The sequence below is a fragment of the Vombatus ursinus genome, unplaced genomic scaffold, assembly GCF_900497805.2.
Source record: "Vombatus ursinus unplaced genomic scaffold, bare-nosed wombat genome assembly UNPS02008961.1, whole genome shotgun sequence".
Taxonomy (NCBI): Eukaryota; Metazoa; Chordata; class Mammalia; order Diprotodontia; family Vombatidae; genus Vombatus; species Vombatus ursinus.
The window spans coordinates 14,619,593-14,643,356 of NW_020948739.1; the positions used below are offsets into that span (position 1 = coordinate 14,619,593).

The following is a 23,764-nucleotide window of genomic DNA, read 5'->3' on the forward strand; positions in this document are numbered from 1 at the left end:
TTCTCTTCTCTTCTCTTCTCTTCTCTTCTCTTCTCTTCTCTTCTCTTCTCTTCTCTCCTTTCCTCTCCTCTCATTCCTCTCTCTCTTTTACCATTAAGAACATAAGAAAAGGGCCTCCCCTACTCCTGAGGTCATCTGTTCCTTGGATCTATTCCCCCTTGCAGGCTATAATCTTCTGTTGTGATGACATCATCACTAGTTGTTATGAAAATGATAATTTTGTCCTCCAAAAGCCCAATCCCATAAGTAATGGATTAAAACAAAATGGGAGTTGTGCGTATGAAAAAAGATGCATTGATAGCTCCCAAAGAGTAGTATGGCTTCAAAAGTCAAATAAGCACAAGAAACAAATGAACCGTGAAGTTATGTCTACATTGGCTAAAAAAAAAAAAAAATTATTATAAGATTTTAGCTGTACTTTGCAAGCTGTTATTCTGTTTTCCTTGAATCAATGAGTAAACCCTTTGTAGTATGTGAAAACTATATTCCCATAATGACTGAGTAGAGTTTACAGTAAGTACTCTGTAGCTTTATCTAAAGGCTAGCACCAAAAGGGACTTAAGTGGACATTCAATCCAATTCTTTCACTGAGATCCTGAGAGCTGAGGTAATGTGGCTAAGGAAGGAATCACCCAGTTTGTTAATAACAGAGCCAACACTAAGCCTGAGCAACCCTGACATCTAGCTCCATGCTATTTCCACCACACCGTGTTGCCTCCTTAAAACTGAGATTGATTATGTTTTTGGAAGGGAAAGGGAAATGCTGAAAATAGACACCCAATGGTCAGTGACAGTTTGTAAACTATTTATTTAAGGAGAATTCTCTAATCTCCAGATTGCTAACAAAGTGCAATGTTTATAAAACAAACTCTATGGAATATATTGTTCAGACAGTGCTTGCATATAGTATTTTGAAAGAGTTGTCTGCAGGTTCAAAGGATCAGTCATTCAATGAGCACTTATTAAGCACTTACTATATGCCAGGCACTGTACTAAGCACCAGGATACAAAGAAAAGCAAGAGATTGGCCCTCTTCTCAAGAACCTCATAGTAAATAGGAGATCATGGGTTTAGAGTTGGAAGGGATCTTAGAGGTAATCTAGTCTGCTCTTCTCATTTTACAGATAAGGAAATTAAGGACTAGAGAGTTTAAGTGATTGGCTCAAGGTTACAAGGGTAGCAAGTGACAGTGTTGAGATTTGAATCCAGGTCCTTTGATTCCAAGTCCAGAATTCTTTCAACTGTTACAATTCTTTGACAATATATTAACCCATGTTTCAGAATTAACTGAACCCCCCAATTTGGAAATTTTGTATTTTATAGGCAGATAAGTGGAATGAGGGCAGTTAGGTGGCACAGTGGATGGAGGGCCTGGATTCAGGAGGATCTGAGTTCAAACACAGCCTCGACACTTTAACTAGCTTGTTTATTTCAGTTTCCGTATCTGTAAAATGTGCCGGAGGAGGAAATGGCAAAGCACTCCATCATCTTTGCCAAGAAAACTCCAAATGGGTTCAGACAGAGTCAGACATGACTAAAACAACTGAATGACAAGTGGAACAATGGAGTTCAAACCCAGATTCTGACACTAGCTGTGTGTTCCTGGGTAAGTCAACTACTCTTTGTCTGTCTCAGTTGCTAATTCTGTAAAATGGGGATAAAAATTCCACCTCTCTTACAGGATTGTTGCAAGGATAAAATGAATTAATTTTTGTAAAGCATTTTGCAAAACCTTAAAGTTCTGTGTATACACAATATACATATATATGTGTGAGTATATATACATATAGTAATTATTATTTAGACATTCTACTTCTATTGGTTTGATTTAATTTTTAGAGTTTTGTATGCAAATTTTCTTAAACTGCATAGAGTCTTAACCAAATCTGAAATGTCTTTCCTCATTTCCTCCCCATCAGGACTGTAATTCTTAGGAGAAAGGAATAGCTCAAAAGGGATGAAGACAGTTTTTTTTTTTGTTGTTAAAAAAAGTACTTTCTTTCAGATCACTGAGTATTATTGATTACTTTGCTTGTTGTTTTTCCAAGCAAGGACTAACAAAATCCTTTGAATACTACACTTGATATAGTCACAATCTGATCTAGAATTCACCTTGTCATAGTTACTGTCATTATCATAGGAATTTAGGGAAGTTTCTTTAAGAATTTCCATTTCTCTTTGTGGTTTGCATTACTTCATAATTTCAGATATTCATTTGAGGGCATATTTTTGAAATTTCTTATTTTTCATTAATTTTTAGTTTTCCCAAAGTAATACTAAAAAAAAACCCCAAAAGTTAGGCATTTATTTTGCTAGCTATTGTGAGAAATACAGGGAAAAAAATGAAAGACCCCCTCCTTGTCCTTACAGGGATTAAAATCTTCTTAGGAGAACCAGATGTAGCTTGAATTTGTGTAACACTTTATGGTTTACAGTATGAATTCTGCAAATACAATAAGAACTTTCAATAAGCTCAATAAAAGCAATACAACAGACTGAGTACTTACCTATAATTTTGCTTTTCATTTCCTATGTGAAATCTGTCATACAGTGAATATGCCCGGTTTCCTTCCCAGTCCATTAATTCAATTCTTAGAGAATATTGCCTCTGACTGGTAATTGCAAAGATAAACTCATTTCCCAGCCAGTATTCACCAGATGGATTACCAAAACCCTGGAAAAAATGCAGATGAAATGATTGTATTAGAGTGAGGCTCTTTCAATTTAACTTTTACAGACTTTTTTGCATAATTAAAAAAAGTTTGTATGATAAAAGAGTGGCTCCTAAATGCCTTGAGTGTATTTCTGCTATTCTTCTCTCTATCCAGGCTTATGTGCAATATTTATAATAAGCTTCATTTTCTCAGAATATAATAAAACTAATGTTTAATCAGAAAACTTTATTTCAACCTTTGCCAAGAATCTCTAAAATATAGTATTGCATATTGTCTGCCTAGTAAGTAAAATGGATTGAGCACATTTTATTCTTTCTTTGATGAATTATCATCTGGAGAGACTTCATGCTATTACATAGGTGACATTTTTCTTAGTGATATATGACTGCTATAGCCTACCTCCCAACTTGAATTTTAACTGTTAAATGGATTTCTGCTTGCAGAAGAAGGGCTTGATGGTGAACCAAGCCTTCTGTGTGAGATTGGGTCCCTTTGTTACTTATTGTATACCAAAATAATCAGAATAACTCCCATTTGGGGAGATTCCCTTCCTTTGTAAAAGAAATATTTTATTACATATAGTTTATTGTATCCATTTTTGCTTGCATGTTGTTACCCACTTTCTTTGAAGAAACTTGAAATTACATAGTTTGTTAAAAAAAACCCAGCAGATTTCCACCCCTCTCCAAAGTAAATTTTGCAAAGAAGCCTTACTGGACTTCCCTTCCCTGTAGTACGACTGCAATTCCTTCTGAGAGAGTTATTAGTATCTACAAGGCAGAAGTTGCCTACCAACCCTGAGATAGCATTCACTTACTTTTCAAGGTTATTGAGTATGTGTTATCCTTCAGCTAATTATGAGAAACTGCCCAGTACAGCCCTCCCATCCAGATAACTGCACTAATAACTAATATTTACACAGTACTTTAAGATTTATGAAGCTCTTTACAAATACTATCTCATTTCAACCTCACAACAACCCTGGGAGGTAGGTACTATTATTACCTCACTTTACTGATGAAGATACTCAGGCAGGAATGGTAAAGTGACCTGCCCAGGGTCACCCAGTTAATGGCTGAGGTTGGACCAGAACTCCTGATACTAGGTCCAGCACTCAATCCACTGTACTACCTGGCTGCCTACTTAACAGCAACATATGTTTAAAGCAGCTAATATTTTTGAATGTCTGCCAAGCCTGAGTTGCCCCAAAAGACCAATCATGATTTCATAAAAGACTGTCTACAAACTCAGCAAGTATATTCTAGCTTATCAACTCTTTTAGAACCTTCAGGAACAGATTAAAAGGCAAAAATTGTTGATAAATGATAACAGAAATAAGCCCCCTTTTCTCTCTATAAGGAGAAAACAACACACCTTCAAATTATACTCTGAAAAAGATCACTGCTGCTGATTAATTGCTGCCTGCCCTTCAAAGATGTAAGAAGTGATGAAGGCTAAGGCAGAATAATAGAGGCATTCACATTCTACTAGCCATCTCCATCATGATAAGCTCCAATTTGAAACTATAAGTTAAATATTGAGCTCTGTTTTTTTTTCACATTTCAATAACATGGTGTTAACATCCTGGATATTCTTTTACTTACAGAGCATCCACTGCTAAGTACTGAGGAATAAACAAGAGATTGATCATCTTTTCAGCCTCTGAAATTATCCCCTCAAACTTCAGACACATTCTGAACGTAGATTTTCATTGTGTAGTGCTGTAGGAACAGATGCAGCTATCAATAGAAGGTAGGGCAGATTTAGGCTGAATCTGAAGTGATCCTAGGATGTACTCATGGAATTGATATTTTTTATTCAATATCTAAACAAGCTTACTTTCTTGTGATCTTTCTCCCCAAAGTGGAAAGTAGGGAAATTATTAATGTTAATATTACTATTAATTTTTGTCTTAATGATTAATGTAAGACCCACTTTACTTGAATTCCTCATTAACTAAGTTTTTACTATATTTGAACTGGAGAGATGCAAGGGGAAAATTCTGGGGCAATCATAGTAACCTTTAATGTATCAACACAAGTTATCATAAGGGAGAAAAGTGACAATTACTTCCAAGAGTTCATAAATTTTCCCCTGAAGAAAGTTTCCTGTGGCAAATAAATATATATATGTACATATATATACACACATATACACATATATATACACACATACATATACATATACATATATATGTGTGTGAATATAAATATTTATATATATATATATTTGTCAAATGACTCCTTTCCCCATTATTTCTGCTATATCCTAAAATATACTATGTTTTTCATTGTATGGTAGCAAACACTCTATCCTATAATTAGACATCTATTCTAATCCATCCATCTATTCTCTCTAATATTAGAGCACAGAAGATGACTAGAGATGCAAAGCTCTTATGAAACTTGGGTCCCTACATGCTAAGGAAGAGAATGAGTCTAGCCAACTCTAAGTATACTTGACAAACACAGAGAAGGAATACAAACTTGGGGTCCATCCTTATTCTTAGTCCGGTCATTTTGCCTTGCCCTCTTTTCTTTAGTCAGCTAAGCCAGATTTAGAGAGATACTATATGTGAGAATATGTCTGCTTATCCAAAGCAAAGAATGATGAAGTGTTAAGTATTAGGTCATACATTTCCATGCTGTTGAAAGCCCTGTGTCAATAAAGTCTTTGGCCTTCCCAAGGGAAAAAAGCAATGGTCTCAAGGAAGCCACAGAAATGGAATAACATTAGTGTCATTCTTCACAGAGATTTCATCCACATTTCTGCATACAAGGATGTGCCCTCCCTTTGAATTCAGATAAATATCTCTTCCTAAGCAGTCTGCCTTCCTGACTAAATATAAAGGATGAAGAAGCTGAATGGAAAGTGATGACATTCACTTTTTAGAGGTCAAATTCTATTACAACCATCTTTTTTCACCCCCTCCCTCCCAAAACCTCCCAGGCTGACAGAAGACCCATGATTCCACACCTGCTGCATTGTTGGACCCTAAACATTTGTCTACATTGAGTCAAAGAGGGTGTCAAAGATAAGCCAGGGCGAGAATCCATTAATAGCCAAATTCAGTGATGGGGAAACAAAGATTTTGGAGTAAGGATGGGAAAAAAGGAAATCATTGGCACATTAAGAAATTTCCTCACATACAAAATCACCATTGTTAGAATCATAAAATGCTGTATTACAAAGGAACTTTAGAGATCATTTATTCCAAATTGTACCCTTTTCTATAGATAAGGAAATAGTTTCCCTATTGCACTGTTTATTTACTATGGTGTAGGTTGTTCAGTAAATTCATTAGTTTTCCTCCCACCATCTGTTCACTTAATTCATATTTCTGATTTGTTAAGATGACCTTTTCAGAAGGTTCACTGAGGAATAATTTCATTTTAAAAGATTCTTTTAAATTAAATCTATAAATTACATGAACTCTAAGTCACTTATTAACATTTATCATTATTCAAATAGAACATATTTGATAGACTGCTAATATACCAGGAATTCTTAAATAAGGGCAAAGAAGGGTTACTGAGTTTATTTGATTGAATCTGGCTATGTATGTTTGTCACAGATGTGGGAGTAATGATCCAAGGTCTTATTGTTCATAAAAATTTGAGAGAAGATATCTTACTAACTTCATTGTGGATATTGTATGTGTACTAGATTAGTAAAATATTAATACTGGATACACATATAAATATGGTGTTTGTATATTTAGTAAATGTATACATATACAAAACATCTTGTAATCAATAGTTTATAAAACTTGCCTACCCTAGAGTTGAATATGTTCTTTTGACAAATAATCTCATATAGTGCTCTCAAGTATTTGAAGTCAGAGGACCTGGATTCAAATGCTGGTTCTATTGCCCTTTTCCTTAGAGGCAACTAGGTGTTGCAATGGTCAGAGTGTTGGGCTTGGAATGAGGAAAACCTGAGCTCAAATCTAGCTTCAGACTCTTAATAGCTATATTAACTTGGGCAAGTCATTTGACTTCTATCTGCCTCAGTTTCCTCATCTAAAAAAATAGGAATAATAACACCTCTCAAACACCACAGGGTTTGGTTGTAGGCTCTCTCTTCTTCTCCCTCTCTGCTACTCCTGGGGATAAAATGAGATAAGATTTGTAAAGCCTTTGTAAATCTTAAAGTGCTGTGTAAGTGCTGGTCATTATTATTCTTTTTTTAATTAATTTATTTTGATTTATCAACCATCACTTCCATAAGCTTTTGAGTTTTAAATTTTTCTCCACCTCCTTCCCCACTTTCCTCCCCAAAATGGCACACAATCTGATATAGGCTATAGATATACATTCCTATTAAACATATTTTCACATTAGTGATGTTGTAAGTAAGAATTAGAACCAATAGGAGGAACCACCAGAAAGAGGAAACAAAACACAGCAGAAGAAAAAAAAATAGCAAATAGTATGCTTCAATCTGCATTCAAACTTCATAATTCTTTCTTTGGATGTGGATAGCATTTTCCATCATGAGGCCTTTGGAGATGTCTTAGATCCTTGTATTGCTGAGAAGGGTTAAGTCTATCAATATTAGTCATAGCACAGTGTGACTGTTACTGTGTACAATGTTCTGTTGGTTCTGCTCACTTAACTCAGCATCAGTTCATATGAATCTTTCCAGGTTTTTCTGAAGTCTGTTCATCATTTCTTATAGTACAACAGTATTCTATTATATTCATATACCACAACTTACTAAGGCATTCCCCAATTGATGGGCATCCTCTCAATTTCCAATTCTTTGCCACCACAAAAAGAGCTTCTATGAATAGTTTTGTACATGTAAGTCCTTTTCCAATTTGTATGATCTCTTTGGGATATAGCTCTAGAAGTACTATTGCTGGGTCAAAGGGTATGCACATTTTGATAGTCCTTTGGGCATAGTTCCAAATTGCTCTCCAAAATGGTTGGATCATTTCACAACTCCACGAACAATGCATTAGTGTTCCAATTTTCCCACATCTTCTCTAACATTTATCATTTTCCTGTTTTGTCATGTTGGCCAATCTGATAGGTGTGATGTGGTACCTCAGACTTGTTTTGATTTGCATTTCTCTAATCAATAGTGATTTAGAGCATTTTTTCATATGACTATAGATGACTTTAATTTCTTCATCTGAAAACTTCCTGTTCATATCCTTTGACCATTTATCAATTGCAGAATGACTTGTATTCTCATAAATTTGACTTAATTCTCTATATATTTTAGAGATGAAGCCCTTATCAAAGAGACTGATTGTAAAAATTCTTTCCCAATTTTCTACTTTCCTTCTAATCTTGGTTGCATTGGCTTTGTTTGTGCAAAAACTTTTCAATTGAATGTAATCAAAGTTATCCATTTTGCATTTAGTGATGTCCTCTATCTCCTGTTTGGTCATGAATTCTTCTTTTCTCCATAAATCTGATAGGTAAACTATTCCTTGCTCTCTCAGTTTGCTTACAGTATCAGCCCATTATTATTCTTGTTCTTCCTAATCAGACCTTGAAAAACTAACTTCACTTATTTGGACCTTACTTTCCTTATCTCTAAAATAGCATGGGTGGTTAGACTACTAGATTGTGTCTAAGGTCTCTTCTGTCTCTATGATCCTATTATCACCACATTAACATGTATAGTTAGTTTACTATATTGTTATGTTTACTGTCCTGACTTCCTTAGGGTCACAAAGTTAGTAAATCTCTGATGCCAGATTTGAACTCAGAAAGACGTGTCTTTCTGACTCCAGGACCAGACTCACTCTATCTACTGAACAACTTAGCTACCCAACACAATTATAAAATCGGGGATCACTGAAGTATTCAAGTACTGTTATGGTAAAATATAAAATAGATCTAGTTGGTTTCTTTCTACACCCCTAGCCCTCTCTACCTTGCCTCCCCGATGATGTCTCTAACTTATTATTGTATTTCAACAAATATATATTTGTTGTATTGAAAAATAATGTATTTAAACAAATACACAATGTGTAGGGTACCATGCCATATTTGAGATCCTGAGAGGCAGGATCAGATAGTACTGGCCCTGGAGTCAGGAAGATCTAGATTCAAATCCAACCTCTGAATGGATACTACACTAAGTGTATGGAAAGTCATTTGACCACTTGGTACCTCAAGCAGCTCTCTGACTAAAAGTTGCAGACCTGCTGTTGTGTAGGACTGACAGTAATTTAGCATTATTAAAGTTTTATTTTATTTCTGTCACTTATGAGAGTTTCCATACTAGAGCTGGTAATGAAAATTTTCACACATGAATGAAATAGTAGTTCTACAATAAAAAGGAAAAAAAAAAGAGCCACCCACTACACCTCATCTCCACCCCCAAACTCAAACCACCCTGTATTTATGGTGTTAACTTATTCCAAAGGAGAGACAGAGACAGAGACAGAGAGAGACACACACACACATAGAAGAGAATACTTGTGGATGATATAATCAGTGCAGTGAGAGGAGAAGAAACATGTATCAAAGATTCCTCTCACATTCCCTACCCTATGGGTCAGCAGATAAAATTATGTTTTGATTTCATATTTAGGGACACCTGTATATCTGCTTCTCATTATGTAGGCTCTCTTCCCTTCTCCCTCACCCACTCCATATATGTTAGGTATGTTGATGCTTATGGTTGAAACACAGGAAACATAAAATTTTCATGAAATTATTTCTGGCACGTGATTCAGAGTTTTGCACTTAACTGCTTTGAGTAATTGTGTCATTTAGTTCAAGAGGGTTTTAAGTTCCTTAGGGAGATAAATTACACCTTTTACGTATTAGTATTTCTCCCTTAGGCACCTAGCACAGAGTTATGCACATACCCAGTGTCCAGTAAATATAGGGCAGGGAAGAGAAGAGAAAAAAGAAAAAAAAAAGAGGAGAAGAGAGGAGAGGAGAAGAGAAGGGAAAAATAAAAAAAGAAGAGGATAGAAGAAAATAAAAAAGAGCAGAGTGGTAGAAACAAAAGAGTAAGAAAGGAGAAAAAAGAGAGAAAGGAGCTAGAGAAGGAAGGAAAGAGGGAGGGAGGGAAGAAAACAAGGAAGGAAAGCAGGAAACAAGGAAGGAAAGAGGGAAAAAAGGAAGGAAGGAGGGAAGGAGGGAGGGAAGGAAGAAAGGAGGGAAGGAAGGATAAAATGTCAGACCATTATGTTTGTGAATAACATCTGTGGATATTATACCATGACACTGTAATGACCTTGCTCAGTTATCTGGAACACTGATATGAAAAGGTTTATTACCATGGTTCAGACACTACATTTATCTTAGATGGTAAATTGTCATTCAAGATCATTTCACTCCTTATTATAACAATCAAAATAAAAATAATGGAATTTTGCTTAAAACTAATACTAGTCTAAAAATCAACAATAAAACTCTGGAGACCACTTTTACTCAAAAAATATATTAACAGGAAAGAAAAAAATTACTTTTCATTGGCTTTGCCAAAACCTGGAGGAATATCCAATTTGCTTCATGTTGTTCCAAGTTCATAAAACAATTATCTCTGTTACTTTATTTATTTTGCTTGATAATGCTCATAGGAAGTGTTGACTTTTTATAGACAAAACAAATTGAAACCAGACACACTTGGTATATCCTATGGGGTTCTTCTTCTGTTAGACAAATCATTACAGAAAATAGCTAATAAGTCAGTCTATTATAGAGCTTTGTCTTTCCAGAGGCCATAAAGTAAAATTAGGCAGCTTCCCTCTCCCACTGCTGAGGAGCTCAGCATAGGTCTTTGAAAGTTTAAAGGAAAACTCAGAAGACATTTTTATTTCAAATACTTCAAATTATGCTTGATATTCCTCTCATTCATCAATATTCTCCCCTATTTAGTTGCAAATGGTCTTTAATTTCTAGAACAAAAAAATCTAATGACACAGAACATGAGCTTAGATTTTTGTGTCAATAAAAAACACTATACAAATAAGAGATTGTTTATATTTGTATTCGTCCTCTTTACAGTGCAGCAGTCAATGTTGGGTAGTAAATTAGAACCTTGTGGTATGATTATCACAGAATCACAGACTCTCAGAGTTGAAAGAGGCCTCAGTGTTTATATCTAGTCCAACTCCTACCTGAATTTGAAATCCTTTTAAAACACTCCTGAAACAAATAGGTATCCAAACTCTGCTTCAAAGACTTCCCATATTGAGGAAGCCAACATTTCTATTATTCGGGAAGTGTTTCCTTGCATCAAGCCAAAATCTGCCTCCAACTTTCATCCAATGAAACAAGCTCCACCCTTCCCTGGGGCCAGATAGAACATGGATAATCCGTCTTCAACATGGCAGCCCTTCAAATATTTAAATATATCTATAATCTTTTCTGCCCCCAGATTTTATCTTCTACAGGCTAAGTATTCCATTTCTTTCAACAGAAATTCTTACATAGCATGGTCTCCGTCCAACTACATGGCCCCCTTCCTTTAGATGGATGCTCTCACATAGTCAATGGCAGATAGATAGATTGATAGACAGACAGATAGATAAATGGCTAAATCATCTATTAATCACTCACTATGTGCCAGGCACAGTTCTAATATTAGCAATTGTTACTGGGGCAGTATGAGAAATCAATACTGTTTTGGCTGGAAAAAAATTTCATATCCTTTTCTCAATACCCTATTAATAAAGCAAGCAGGCCAGACAGACCTCCTGTCTTTGCAAATCAGGAGGGGTATTTAATGAATCTGAAGAGATTCAAATCTCTTCATGATAGAAACCAAGTAAAAGCAAAACTATCGACAGTGTCTCCTAGGCTAAGGCTAAACTCCATGAATCACATATTTCAGTGGTACCTTTCACGATGTGAGAACTTTTAAAATGCCAATGAGAACATCTATTTTTAGTGTCTGTGTTGGTAGGCTTTGTTTATTCCTCTGAGAATATGTAACTTTTATGAGAGGAGTCTAGATTTAGGGCTCAAAGGGACATTAAATGGTATCTACTGTGACCCTCACATTTTGTAGGTAAGGAAACTGAAAACCCCAGAGGTTAAGAGACTTGTCCAAAAGCCACAAAGCCTCAGAGTGAGGAGTGAAACCCAGGTCCTCTGATTCCAAACCCAGAACTATGTCTACAGTAGCAGAACAGACAGGTAGATATTCTACTTTCCCTGACAATGTATTCCATCTCCTGGGGTGTAGAGGTCAGTCTTAGACAATTTTGTACTCTGAAATTATCAAGAAGAATCACAGAGTAGCATTTCACATAACGCTAGAGGAGGGAAGTGTGTAAAAACATTACAATGAGCACTTGTTAATTACCTAATTTTTGTAGATATAAAAAGTTTAGATCAGATCCTTTCTTTGTAGGCCACTGTGGCAATTGGGGCCTTTTCCATCTCTTATCTAGACTACTACTGCCATAGTCTTCCAGTTGGCTTTAGGTTTTCCAAACACATTTTCCAAACTGCCAAAAATAATCTTTCCAAAGCACAATCATGTCATTCCTCAGCTCAAGAAGTTTCATTTGCCCCCTAATTCATCTAGGATAAAATATAAATTCCTTAGCTCAGCTTTAAAAGACTTGCACAATCTGGTTCAAGCCCATCTTTTCAGGTTAAATGCATATTTATTCCCATCTGCATTTTTTTTTTCATTTCAACCAAACCAGCCTATTTGCCCTTACCTGAACTTAGCCTGACATCTCTCACCTCCCTGCCTTTGGAGGGGCTTTCATGCCTGGAATGTACTTCCTCCTCACAGTTGCCTCTTCAAATCCCTAGCTTTCATCAAGTCTCAGTTTATGTGCCTTCTCTCATAGGGAGTCTTTCCTCATTGCTTTTGTTGTTAATTCTCTCTCTTGCTAGCTCCATTTATGATGTATGTAATTATCTACTTACAGGTATGCCTTGAAGGTAGGAGTTCTTTTTCATTTTGTCTTTTGATCTCCAGAGCTTACTACATGGTAGATGCTTAATAAATGCTTGTTGGATCTGATTGAATGGACATAAAAATACTTTGTGGCCATTTTTTCAAATTGGGAATACAAGGAGCTTTTATTTTCTCAAAGGACGTACGCCATAAACCTCAAGAATAGACAATGAATTTTACAATGAAGCAAAGCTGGGAAGGCTGACATCGAAAATTACTACATTTTTTCAGGCAAAAGATCAGTTCTGAAGGAAGCCATTGATAGACCACATGTTTTAGTGCAAGCAATGTAAGTTCAATCAAGGCAATCAACTCTTATAATAGTAATAATATTTCTTCCCTCACTTCTGTCCTAATGGCCTCAGCTATCAGCAATGTCACTCTTCCTGAACATTGTGGAAATAACATATATCTGAAATACTTTATAATTCTGAGCATATTAAAAGAAAATAACAGTATGAAAATACCCCTTATCAAACAGAAGTTGATTTCCTTAAAAGGCTAAGACTCCAGTATAACTTAAGCAACATTCTAATAATGAAAAATCATTTCCCCAAAATGAAGATTTTTGTTAAATACTTAAAAGGCATGGATCAATTTCATGCTCTGCCTGTCACTCTTCTTTTATATGTTGTTTGCCAAGGCAAGTGACATTATACGGTGTATTTGTCTTAATAGTGAGAAAAATATTTGCAGGGATGTGATCTCTTCCCCACCCCACCTCCATTTGTTGAGTGTTATCACCCTAATGGGATTCTAATTAAATTCATAAATACATCTGTACACATTGATATCTCTACATATACGTTCAACATCTGTTCACATCTCATTCCACATCCTGCAAATTCCAGTTCAATAGAAAATTAGGATTTATGCTAATGATGAACTCTGCAACCCTCACATAGCTCATAAGTGAATACTAAATGGTGGAAGAACTGAGAGTCACCATGAGAATGAAGAATAATTTTAGGAAGGAGATGGTATAAGAAGAGAGAATGAAAGGAAGTTTTGATCAAATAAAGGAAATTATGTTCATAGTATCTGTATTTTAATGTTTGTGTTGGTGTGTATACATATATGCGTATATGATGTACTGGCATACTACAAAACCGATTTACAAATATGCTGTTAAATTTCTTTTTGAATAATGCTTATCACCTTTTGCTGATCTATTAGTTGAGTAATTATATCAGAAAAGGAAATGAAGCTAGTTCTGATTCACTCCTAGCGACCACCACTATCTTTCTGAAGCAATAACAATATATTTAATAATCCTTTCTAGAACTTTTCTGGGCTTTTATGTGACATTCATCCTTTTATAAAAAAAAAAAAACAACTTGTTTCTTCCTATTGTAAACCAGCACTTTTGTCCATTTCCAGTACTATGCTACCTCTCATTTCTTATGATTTCTAAAAAAAAAACAACACAGTGATGCCGTGATCATTTCTAATTCTTTCATTATTCTAGGATGCATTTTTTTTCTGAAAATGAGACTTGAAACAATTTCAAGTCATTTACAATTAGTCATTTCTTTACTGTTGTCTCAGATAAATCTAAGGTCCATTGTGACTTAACCATGTTTGTTCTACTATTACTAATTTGAAACTCATTTTCCTTAATAGAGACAAAGTAAGAATAATATTCCTCATACATAACTCTAATAACATCAGTCCCCACTGCCCTTCCTCCCCAAATAATGCATAAAGTCTTATCTTGGCATTGATATCCAAGAACTTTCAAAACTTCAGGCAACATCTTTCCAGCCTTCTTTCCCACTTAGAATCACAAAATCACAAAAGTCAAGATCTAGAAGATCTTCAGAGGCCATATAGTCCAATCTGTACCTTAAAATACAACCCCTCTATATAACACAAAAAAGTGGTCATCTAGCCTGTAATCACAGAATCCCCTGTTCTCAAGCAGTTCATTCTACCAATAAATTATATAAACTGTCTACAAACCTTTGACTTATTCAAACATGAACCATATTTGCCAACTCACATTTATCTTCTGTCATCACAGAATCACAGATTCCCAAAGTTAAAAGGGACCATGGTAGATATCTAACTCAGCCATCCTTCCTGAGCTCAATTTAACATTGATCTTAATGAATACATAAATGCATAGTTGACTTGTTTTGGAGAATCTTGTCAAGTTCTTCATGGAATTTCTCTACTTCATTCTTATACAATAGATGTTGATCCAAAAACTACAATTACCTTCTTGGTAGTCATTTTGCTCATGTTCAGTCATGAGCAATGCAATGCAAAATCAATCAGTGACAATTATTTATTAGGCTTCTACTATGTGCCAGGCACTGTGCTAAGTACAGGGGATACACAGAGATAGAATTAAACAATCTATACTTCTAAGGTGTTTACATTTTAGTAGGGGGTGAAGACAATGTGTGCATATTAATTATATATGCAGCATATATATACATACACATATGTGTGCAAAGTTAATAAATGCACAAACATACAAAGGAATTAAATATGAGATAGTCTGGGAGGAAAATCACTAGAAGTTGGGGGGGGGATCAGGAAAGACTTCATGAAGAGGATGGTACTTGAGTTTCATCTTAAAGGATGAGAGGGATTCTCTAAGGTCACACTAAAGAGCAGTTGCATTCCAGGAACGGGGGATGGCTAAACCAACTATGCTATGTCTCAGTTGGATTTGAGTTCAGGTATAACCAATGTTTTCAGTTCATTTTCTCTTTCTCCCAAAGGAGCGACTACTACTAAGAAAGCTTTGTCATTATAATATTTCTTCATGGTTATTTTTCAGTTTCAGTCATGTTTCTGCGTGTCTGACTCTTCCAGACCCCGTTGGAGGTTTTCTTGGCAGAGATACTGAAATGGTGCACCATTTCTTCTTCAGTTCATTTTACAGATGAGGAAACTGAGGCAAACAGGGTTAAGTGACTTGCCCAGCTAGTAAGTGTCTGAGGCTAGACTTGAACTCAAGAAGATGAGTCTTTCTGATTTTAGGCCTGACACTCAATCCAATTACATTTAGAAAAACAACACTCTTCCAGAGCCATAGAATATACCAATTTATGTCATTGGTTACTTAGAGAAGGCATGAAGATGTGTGTGTGTGTGTGTGTGTGTGTGTGTGCACGCGCACGCGTGTGGATGAGTGCATATGATTGAGTTTAAATTCATTAAAGCTACTAGAAAAATAACTTAAAATATTTCTGTTGCTGATGGCAAGTCATTACCATTATCATCTATATATAAACATAGATGGAAAAAAACTAATATGGATGTAAACTGCCACGTATGAAAAAGGGGTTAAAATTTCACACCCATCTATTGCCAAAAGTGTCCCCTGTGCAAAAAGAGGTGAAATTTTAATCTGACAATTAAACATGCCCTTATTAAGCACTTATTGTAACTAAGGTGGGGAATCTGAGGCCTTGAGGCCACGTGTAGCCCTCTAGATTCTTAACTGTGGCCCTTTGACTGAATCCAAACTTCACAGAACAAATCCCTTAATAAAATGATTTGTTCTACAAAACTTGAATTTGGTCAAAAGGCTGCACACAAGGACCTAGAAGGCCGCGTGTAGCCTCGAGGTTGTAAGTTCCCCGGGCCTGTGCCTAGACATTCAGAGAGAAATAAAATAGTCTCTGCTTTTAAGGGGCTTACATTTTACTAGCAAGATATATTTTGTATGTGAAATAAATTAAAAAGTGTATATAAAACAATATACTTTGTAAGTCACATATTCCTTTTGAGAGAGGCAGGGAAATAAATAGAAAAACAAAGGAAGTAATTCCCAGAAATTAGGTATTCATTTCTAGGTGTGAAGTAGGGAATTGACTCCAATGTTTTAATTATTAAAAGATGCTCACATTACGATGACTGGAAGCCTAAATGCAGTCAACATTCTAGTAATTGGCTCAATCTTACTCAAAGATTCTTTCATAATATGCACATATGAGACTCATTGCCTAAAATTAGCTAGTGTGTTGTGTGTGAGGGAAACGCCACTATCATAGACAGAATGTGTTTTCTACTAGAAAGTTACTCCAGAAATGACTTAAAATAACAGGGACTATGTTACTGATTCTTGTTTGTTTGAGGGTGGGATAGTGTAATGGAAGTAACTTGAAATAAAACATCCTAAATTATGAGAAATGCATTTCTCTTACCATTTTATATTCCTTCCATCCTCTTTGAAAATCGAGACTCCCATCTTCACGATGTTGTATTACTGTCCAACCTCCTCCTGTAAGCTCCATATTGCAAAATACCTATAAAAAACAATAGGAAAAGAATGGCACACAAGCATTGAATTGGTATCCACAGAAGATGAAATAAACATGAAATAGAAAATTTTAGTAGTAAAAATCAGCTAGGTTGAGTCTCAAGAATAATGGTCACAAGGCTGAAATACCATATTTGCTATTTACTTGCTGTGTAAGTACATACACAGTACACAGACTTTTGGCAAATCATCGGATTTCTTTGGGCTTCAGTATTCTCATTTATAACATAAATGTGTTGGATGAGATAATCTCAAAGATTTTTTTATCTCTAAGTTATGGAATTCTATGACAACAGATTGATTTGATTTTCTTATTGACCAAACTAGATCTGATCAACTCCACAGAACATTTAACATCAAGATTGAAAATAATGCTAAATTAACTAAATGAAAAGTAGTAGACTTGACAGTCTTAAATAAACTTGAGAATATGAAACATAAAAAAAAAATAAACATAAGATCATTGGATTTTAGAGATGGAAGGGACCTTAAACATCACTTAATTTGACTCCATTTTATAGATGAGAAAACTAGAGATATTAAGCAACTTGCCCAAGGTCACACAGTAAGTATCAGAAGAGGATTAGAACTCAGGTCTTCTTATTGCAAATTCATTATTCTTTCTAGTATGCCATTCTACTCATCTTAATCTGTAATTTGTATGCATGCATGTGTATATATGTATGTATATACACATACATACATATGTGTATAATAAAATATATATGTGTGTATATGGGTATGTATACACACACACACACACACACACAAACACACACAAAGTTTTGAAATCACATGCTAGCATAAGTCAAATGTAATAGTTCTGATCCATTAAACACCACTAGAAACCAAATTTGGCACATTGGGTGACTTTTGTTCCCAAACAGAAGAGGGAGGAATATGACCTGTTACGGTCCTTTTGACAGGGTCATACTTTCTTTCCTATATGGAAAAGCTATTCTAACCTTCCACACACTTGTGTGTGCTTCAGTTGTTCTAAAAGCCACAGCATTTATTCATAAGTTGATGTATTTCCCCCTAGAGTCCTAGAGAGAAGGAAAACATATGTAACGCATAATGGTCTTTGGAGAGCAATCTCTGTTTTCAGAGTAGTGTGCAGAGCAGTAGCCGCTTGATAATTCAAGACCATCTGTGGGGATGATAATTGCCTTGTGTTGCTGAATCAGCAAATTACTGGAACATTTCTGTCGCTGGCTAAAGGTGTGGGTATGAAGCAATAGCAGTAGTTTGTGTGGACACACAGCATGCAAAGTTTCAATTCAGGGAAAAACCTCAAACTGTCCCCTAAGGCAATGAGTGGGGACCAAAAGGGCGACAGGGCCCTCAAGCAGCAGTCACAATCCTAGTCCAAAACACAGGACTGCCAATATATTTACTGTGAAAAGGACTATTGATTTCTAGACACATAGAATGTTAGAGCTGGGTGGGACTTTGAATATCATCTAGTCTAACCTCTTTATTCTACAGGTAAAGGAAATTTTTTTAAAAAGTACAGCAAAGGGCAGCTAGATGGCACATTAGATATAACACTGGACTTGGAATCAGAAAGACTCATCTTCATGAGTTCAAATCTGGCCTCAGACATTTACTTGCTGTGGGATCCTGGGCAAATCACTTAACCTTGTTTGCCTCAGATTCTTCATCTGTAAAATGAGTTGGAGAAGAAAATGGCAAACCACTCCAGTATCTTTGCCAAGAAAACCCCAAATGGAGTCACGGAGAGTCTTACATGATTGAAACAATTGTACTCAACAGCAAAAAGAATAGAGATTAGAATTAGAGCCAGGAAGAGCTGGGTTCAAATGTCACCTGTGTTATTTACTGACTGGTTATCTAAGCCCAGAGAGTCCCTTCATATTCTGTGCTTCAGGTCCTCCATTGGTAAAATAAGGAAGTAGGACGAGGTAGCTTCTAAGGTCCCTTTCAGCTCTAAATTTATGATCATATAAGAGTCAGAGAGGTGACTTGACTTGCCAAATATCACAGGGCAAAGTAGTGGCAAAACAGGGGCAGAGCCTTCTCTCCCTTTCCCACCTCCCCTCTTCTCTTTATTTCTTTCTTGGGTCCCCTCTACTTTATGTGACCTATGTTTTAGGAAATCTAGGAATATTTTGCTATTCCTCGATCACAAACTATACTGTCTGTCCCATGTCCAAATTACTCTTGTGAAATATGCAGTTACTTGGCCTCACAGATCACAGACCTGGCTTGATGACAAATATCTTAATTTCACTGTGTATTTGAAGTTTCATGTCAAGAACTTCTTTAAAAATAGAGAGGAACAAATGGGATTCTCTGGTTTTGTGCTTAACTTCTTAAATAACTGAAAACTCAAAGATAGCTTCCTGTTTCAAAAAGATGTAATTTTTCCAAAAATAAATATGGAAGCAGGGGTGGAACTGGATGCTGCCAATGCATCCGTCTTTGAAATTAAGTTCCTTGTTGGATTACTGTACATTATTGCCCACATTACCATTGGAATAATATACACTATTGCTCAATTGATGCACTTTATTTATGTGAGAGCAAAAGCTAGCCCCATCTAGTCCTTGCTGCCCTATAACTTTATGTCACAAGCAAATTAGTCTGTTTTACCTCAAACAAGCATGGTGGCATCTTTGTTCACACCATTGCCTTAGCTTCAAATTCTCTCCCTTTGTATAGTCCCTACCTATCTAAATTCTTCTCATACCTCACAGACCTTCTGATAGGCTTCCTCTGCAACGAAATTTTTATTGATTATTGTGACTGGGACTTTTCTGTTCCTTCTCTGAACTATTATAACCATTTGTTTATATGACTCATATGCCATTTATTTCATATTTGCTTCTAGTTCTTGGTACATAGTAAGCAACCCAATAAAAAATTTCCATTCATTCATTTATTCTACAATTGTTATATTGTTCATATCTTAGTTATTCTCATTTGATTATAAGTTCCTTGGGGGCAGTGATCATCTCTTACTTATTTTTGTATTCCATAAAGCACTTTGCACATAGAAGGCACTTAAATGTTTTTGAATAAATAAAAAAGTAATCTATAATGCCCACATGTAGTTTCAGTGACTATAACTTTTGTTTCATTGGTATAGAGTTACTGACCAGCTTATATCTATAGTTAATTTGCATGTATCATGTTTTCTTGACATTCTTTCTTTGCTTAAGAATTTTCAGCCACTTAACCTATTACAATGAATGCCTTCTTATAAACTTCAATTACAAAAATATTATGTCCTGAGAGGAAATGTCTTCTCCTACCAGTCTAGTTGATTTAATCACAGAAACTAAGAGAGAACTTGTAACAGAGCCTATAAGATATTAAAGACGTTAATGTGTTAAATGAAATGCTAATGTGTATCTAGGCCTTGTTGCCTCTTTATGAAGTATGAAGGATGATGAAATTACAGGGGCAATTTGGCTGAAGATTGACTCCAAATCTGGTGGTCTTTTAAAATCTAATCTCGCCACTTCTGAAGACAGTCTGGCCTGAAGCAGCTTAGAGGAGTATGATCTCTGACAGAAGAGAAGAGAGCTGAGTAAGGATTTAAGAGAGAAGTAGTTCTGGTAATCTAGAGTAGAACAGCCAATAAAAATAGGCCTAGGGACCAAAAATGAGCCATTTGTCCAGCAGAAATGCTACCCAAGAGGAGCAATGTGTAGTTATCACAAAAAAGAAAGGATACTAGCCCTACAATACTAGTGACATAAGTTTTTTGGTCATATGTTTTCTGTATGTATGTTTCTCACTACCAATGTACTCAGATTGTGCCCACTCTTACCACCAATTTTTTGCCATCTTGAGAATTGCTTTTGCTTTGAGATAATTGTCTCTACTAGACAACTATTAAAGGTAAGTGCTTTGGTAGGTGAATCATGAGCTTTAGTTTTAGAAAGAAGTACCACAGGGCATACTTTGAACCTTGATAGGTAATAGTAGCCCATTTAGAGAACCAACCACAGAGTTCAAGTACAAGTATGACTACAGGTTGGGAGGTTGGGAAGTAGGACCCAAAGAGGATGCTACAATTAATAATATTGTTTAGTACGTGAAAAATATGCCTATGTGAATTTGGAATGAGACTTTATTTTCCAAGATTAGCCTTTTGATGTGTTTAGCGTATGCACTCTTAAAATTCACAATGTGATTGACCTCATTGATATATGTCTATCTTGTATTATACATTTATGGTATTCATTGCATACTAGTTATATTTGTACCACAGATAAGGGGTACAGAAAATAAAGTCAAAGGATTTTAGAAGACAAAGATATCAATATAGGTTGGCAAGGCTGTTAAAAATATATGGAAACACACTTATTATATATATATAATATACATATATATTATATATGGAAACAGTGGCATTTGTGTTGAACGTTTAATCAGTGGAATCACAGAGTATGAAGGAATGTTAGCAGATATCTAATCTAAACCATACCTTATTAATAATCCCTCCTATCATAACTCTTACAAGTAGTTGTCTAACCTCCATTTGAAGACTTCCACTAAGTATGAATCCAATCTACCTGAAACAGGCCATTCCACTTGTGGGCAACTCTAATCATTTAGGAAGTTCTGCATATTCAGCTATAAGCTGAGTTTCTATAGCAATCTCCCCATTGGTCCTAGTTCTTCCCTTTGAGGGGAAGCAGAATAAATATAATTTACATCAGTTCTTCAAATCTCTCTACCACAGGTATATCCTAGAGTATTCCCCCCTTCTCCAGGATACATAGTCCTAGTTATTTCAACCTCTCTTCCTAGCATGAGCCTGAGGTTCTAAACCACCCCAACTCACTTCTCAAGGTTATCAATGCCCTGCCTGAAATGCTGCACCCAGAATTGAGCATTATATTTCACATGTGGCCTGAAAAAAAGCAAATTACATAAACTGACTTATTCTGTTCACTATGCTTCTTTTCAATATGAGATCTCATTAGCTTTTGGGTTGTCATAGTACTGTATTGACTCAAAGTGAACTTGCAATTTATCAAAGCTCCCAGATTTTGGAATGAATGAGTAGGACTTATTTGGAAGAAGTGAAGGTGACACACTAAGAACACATGTGCATAGGAAAAAATGAACAATGTTTTGGGAGGCCAGTAAGATTAGTTTGCTTAAACAAAGGGCTCATGGAGAGGAATAGTTTGGGATAATGTTGGAATGATGCCAAGGAGACATCAAATTAAGTGGCCCCTTGAATCTCAGGACAAGGAGTTTGGACTTTATCCCGTAGAAAGTTAGGAGTCACATTAACTTATTGGGCAGATAATAACATGATTAAAATAGCATTTTAGGAAGATTAATCTGGAGGCAGGGTATAAGACAGAAAGGAGGTAGAAGAGACTTAGGTCAAGGAGGCTGATCAGGAAGTTGTAATAATCCAGACAAGTCATAAGAACATAAACATGGGCAGTGCTAGAATGGGTGTAGTAAGTTGAATTGTGATGTTATTGTTTAATATCTGGTGGCCATGTTTTCTTGGGTTCAAAGAATCAGAGAATCATGGAATTTAAAAGCTGGAAGGGATGTGGAAGATCATTTATTCCAAACTATGCATTTTACGGAATGTTCTTTTTTTTTTGTCATTCAGAAATGGAAGAGCAAAGTTTCTTTTGGCAGCATTTGTAGCAGCTTGTAAAATGGAAAAAGGGACACGTATGAGATTTAAAAGGCAGAAATCAAAAGGATTGGGTGCTGACCAGATAGAGATGGTAAAATAAAGGTAAGGATAGAGATGGCTTCATGCTGTTGAGCCAAAGTAACTCGGAGAATTGATAGGAATAGGAAAATAATCAAGTTAAAGAGATAATCAAGCTTCACTTGGTTGTGTTGATTTTGAGGTGAAGGCAGGACATTCAAATGGAAATGTCTGGTAGCATGTTAAAGATATATAGCTAGGCTAGAGATTTGTAGGCATAGAGCTCAATTTCAGAGTTGGAAGATCATATCAAAGAGGCCTTAGAGTCTGACCCATACATACATACACACACACACACACACACACACACACACACACACAGATACACACAGAACCCTGGGGGCAGCTAGGTGGTACAGTGGATAGAGCACTGGCCCTGGATTCAGGAGGACCTGAGTTCAAGTCTGGCCTCAGACATATAACACTTACTAGCTGTGTGACCCTGGGCAAGTCACTTTACCCCACTGCCTAGCCAAAACAAAACAAAACAAAACAAAAAAAAAACACAGGATCCCAATTAAAACATACCTCAGAAGTGATGATCTAGGTTTGCCTATAAACTTCCAATGAGAAGAAGACAAACTCTCAATGAAAACAAAAGAAATAAGTAGGAAGAAAACCAGAACAGTGTAGAATCAGGAAAGTCAAAAGAGAGAAAGGTTGATGGTGTCAAATGCCATAGATAGGTCAAGAAAGAAGCCCAACTGTTAAGTATCTCTTAATTGATTCTGGCAGAAATGGTGGGGTTGTGGATTTTGGAGAGAACTGTTTCAGAAGTTTAGTCATGAAGAAAGCCAGAGGGAAGGTTTAAGTGTCAACCAACTAACATTTATTAAATACCTACTATGCACCAGGAACTGTGATAAGTGTTAGGTATAGAAGGGTGTGTGTGTGTGTGTGTGTGTGTGTGTGTGTGTGTGTGTGTGTAGGTATACATATAGAAAGAAAGGCAAAAAATAAAAGAACCCCCCCGCTCCTCCAGTCCCTGCTCTGAAGAAGCTTAAAGTTCAATGGGATATACAATATGCAAACGACTACATACAAACAAGCTACGTACAGGATAGATTGAGAGTATTCTGATTCAATACAGCAAGATTAGGGATGATGGGGAAAAGCTTCCTGCAAATGTAAGGAAAATGGAGAGAACATGCAGATCATTCATTTGAGAATTTTAAGAAAGGGAGAAAAGAAACT

At 35.9% G+C, this 23,764-nt stretch overlaps 1 protein-coding gene across 2 annotated transcripts in view; it reads right to left on the bottom strand.

Moving 5' to 3' along the window:
- Positions 1-23,764, bottom strand: part of ANGPT1 (angiopoietin 1) — a 321,756-nt gene that overhangs the window by 63,902 nt on the left and 234,090 nt on the right. For both annotated transcript variants that reach the window (XM_027849877.1, XM_027849876.1), the window contains exons 6-7: positions 16,733-16,834; positions 2,508-2,674 (exon numbers count right to left, since the gene is read on the bottom strand). In XM_027849877.1, coding sequence (XP_027705678.1) covers positions 2,508-2,674; positions 16,733-16,834 — 269 coding nt within the window. The remainder of the gene's footprint in view (positions 1-2,507; positions 2,675-16,732; positions 16,835-23,764) is intronic.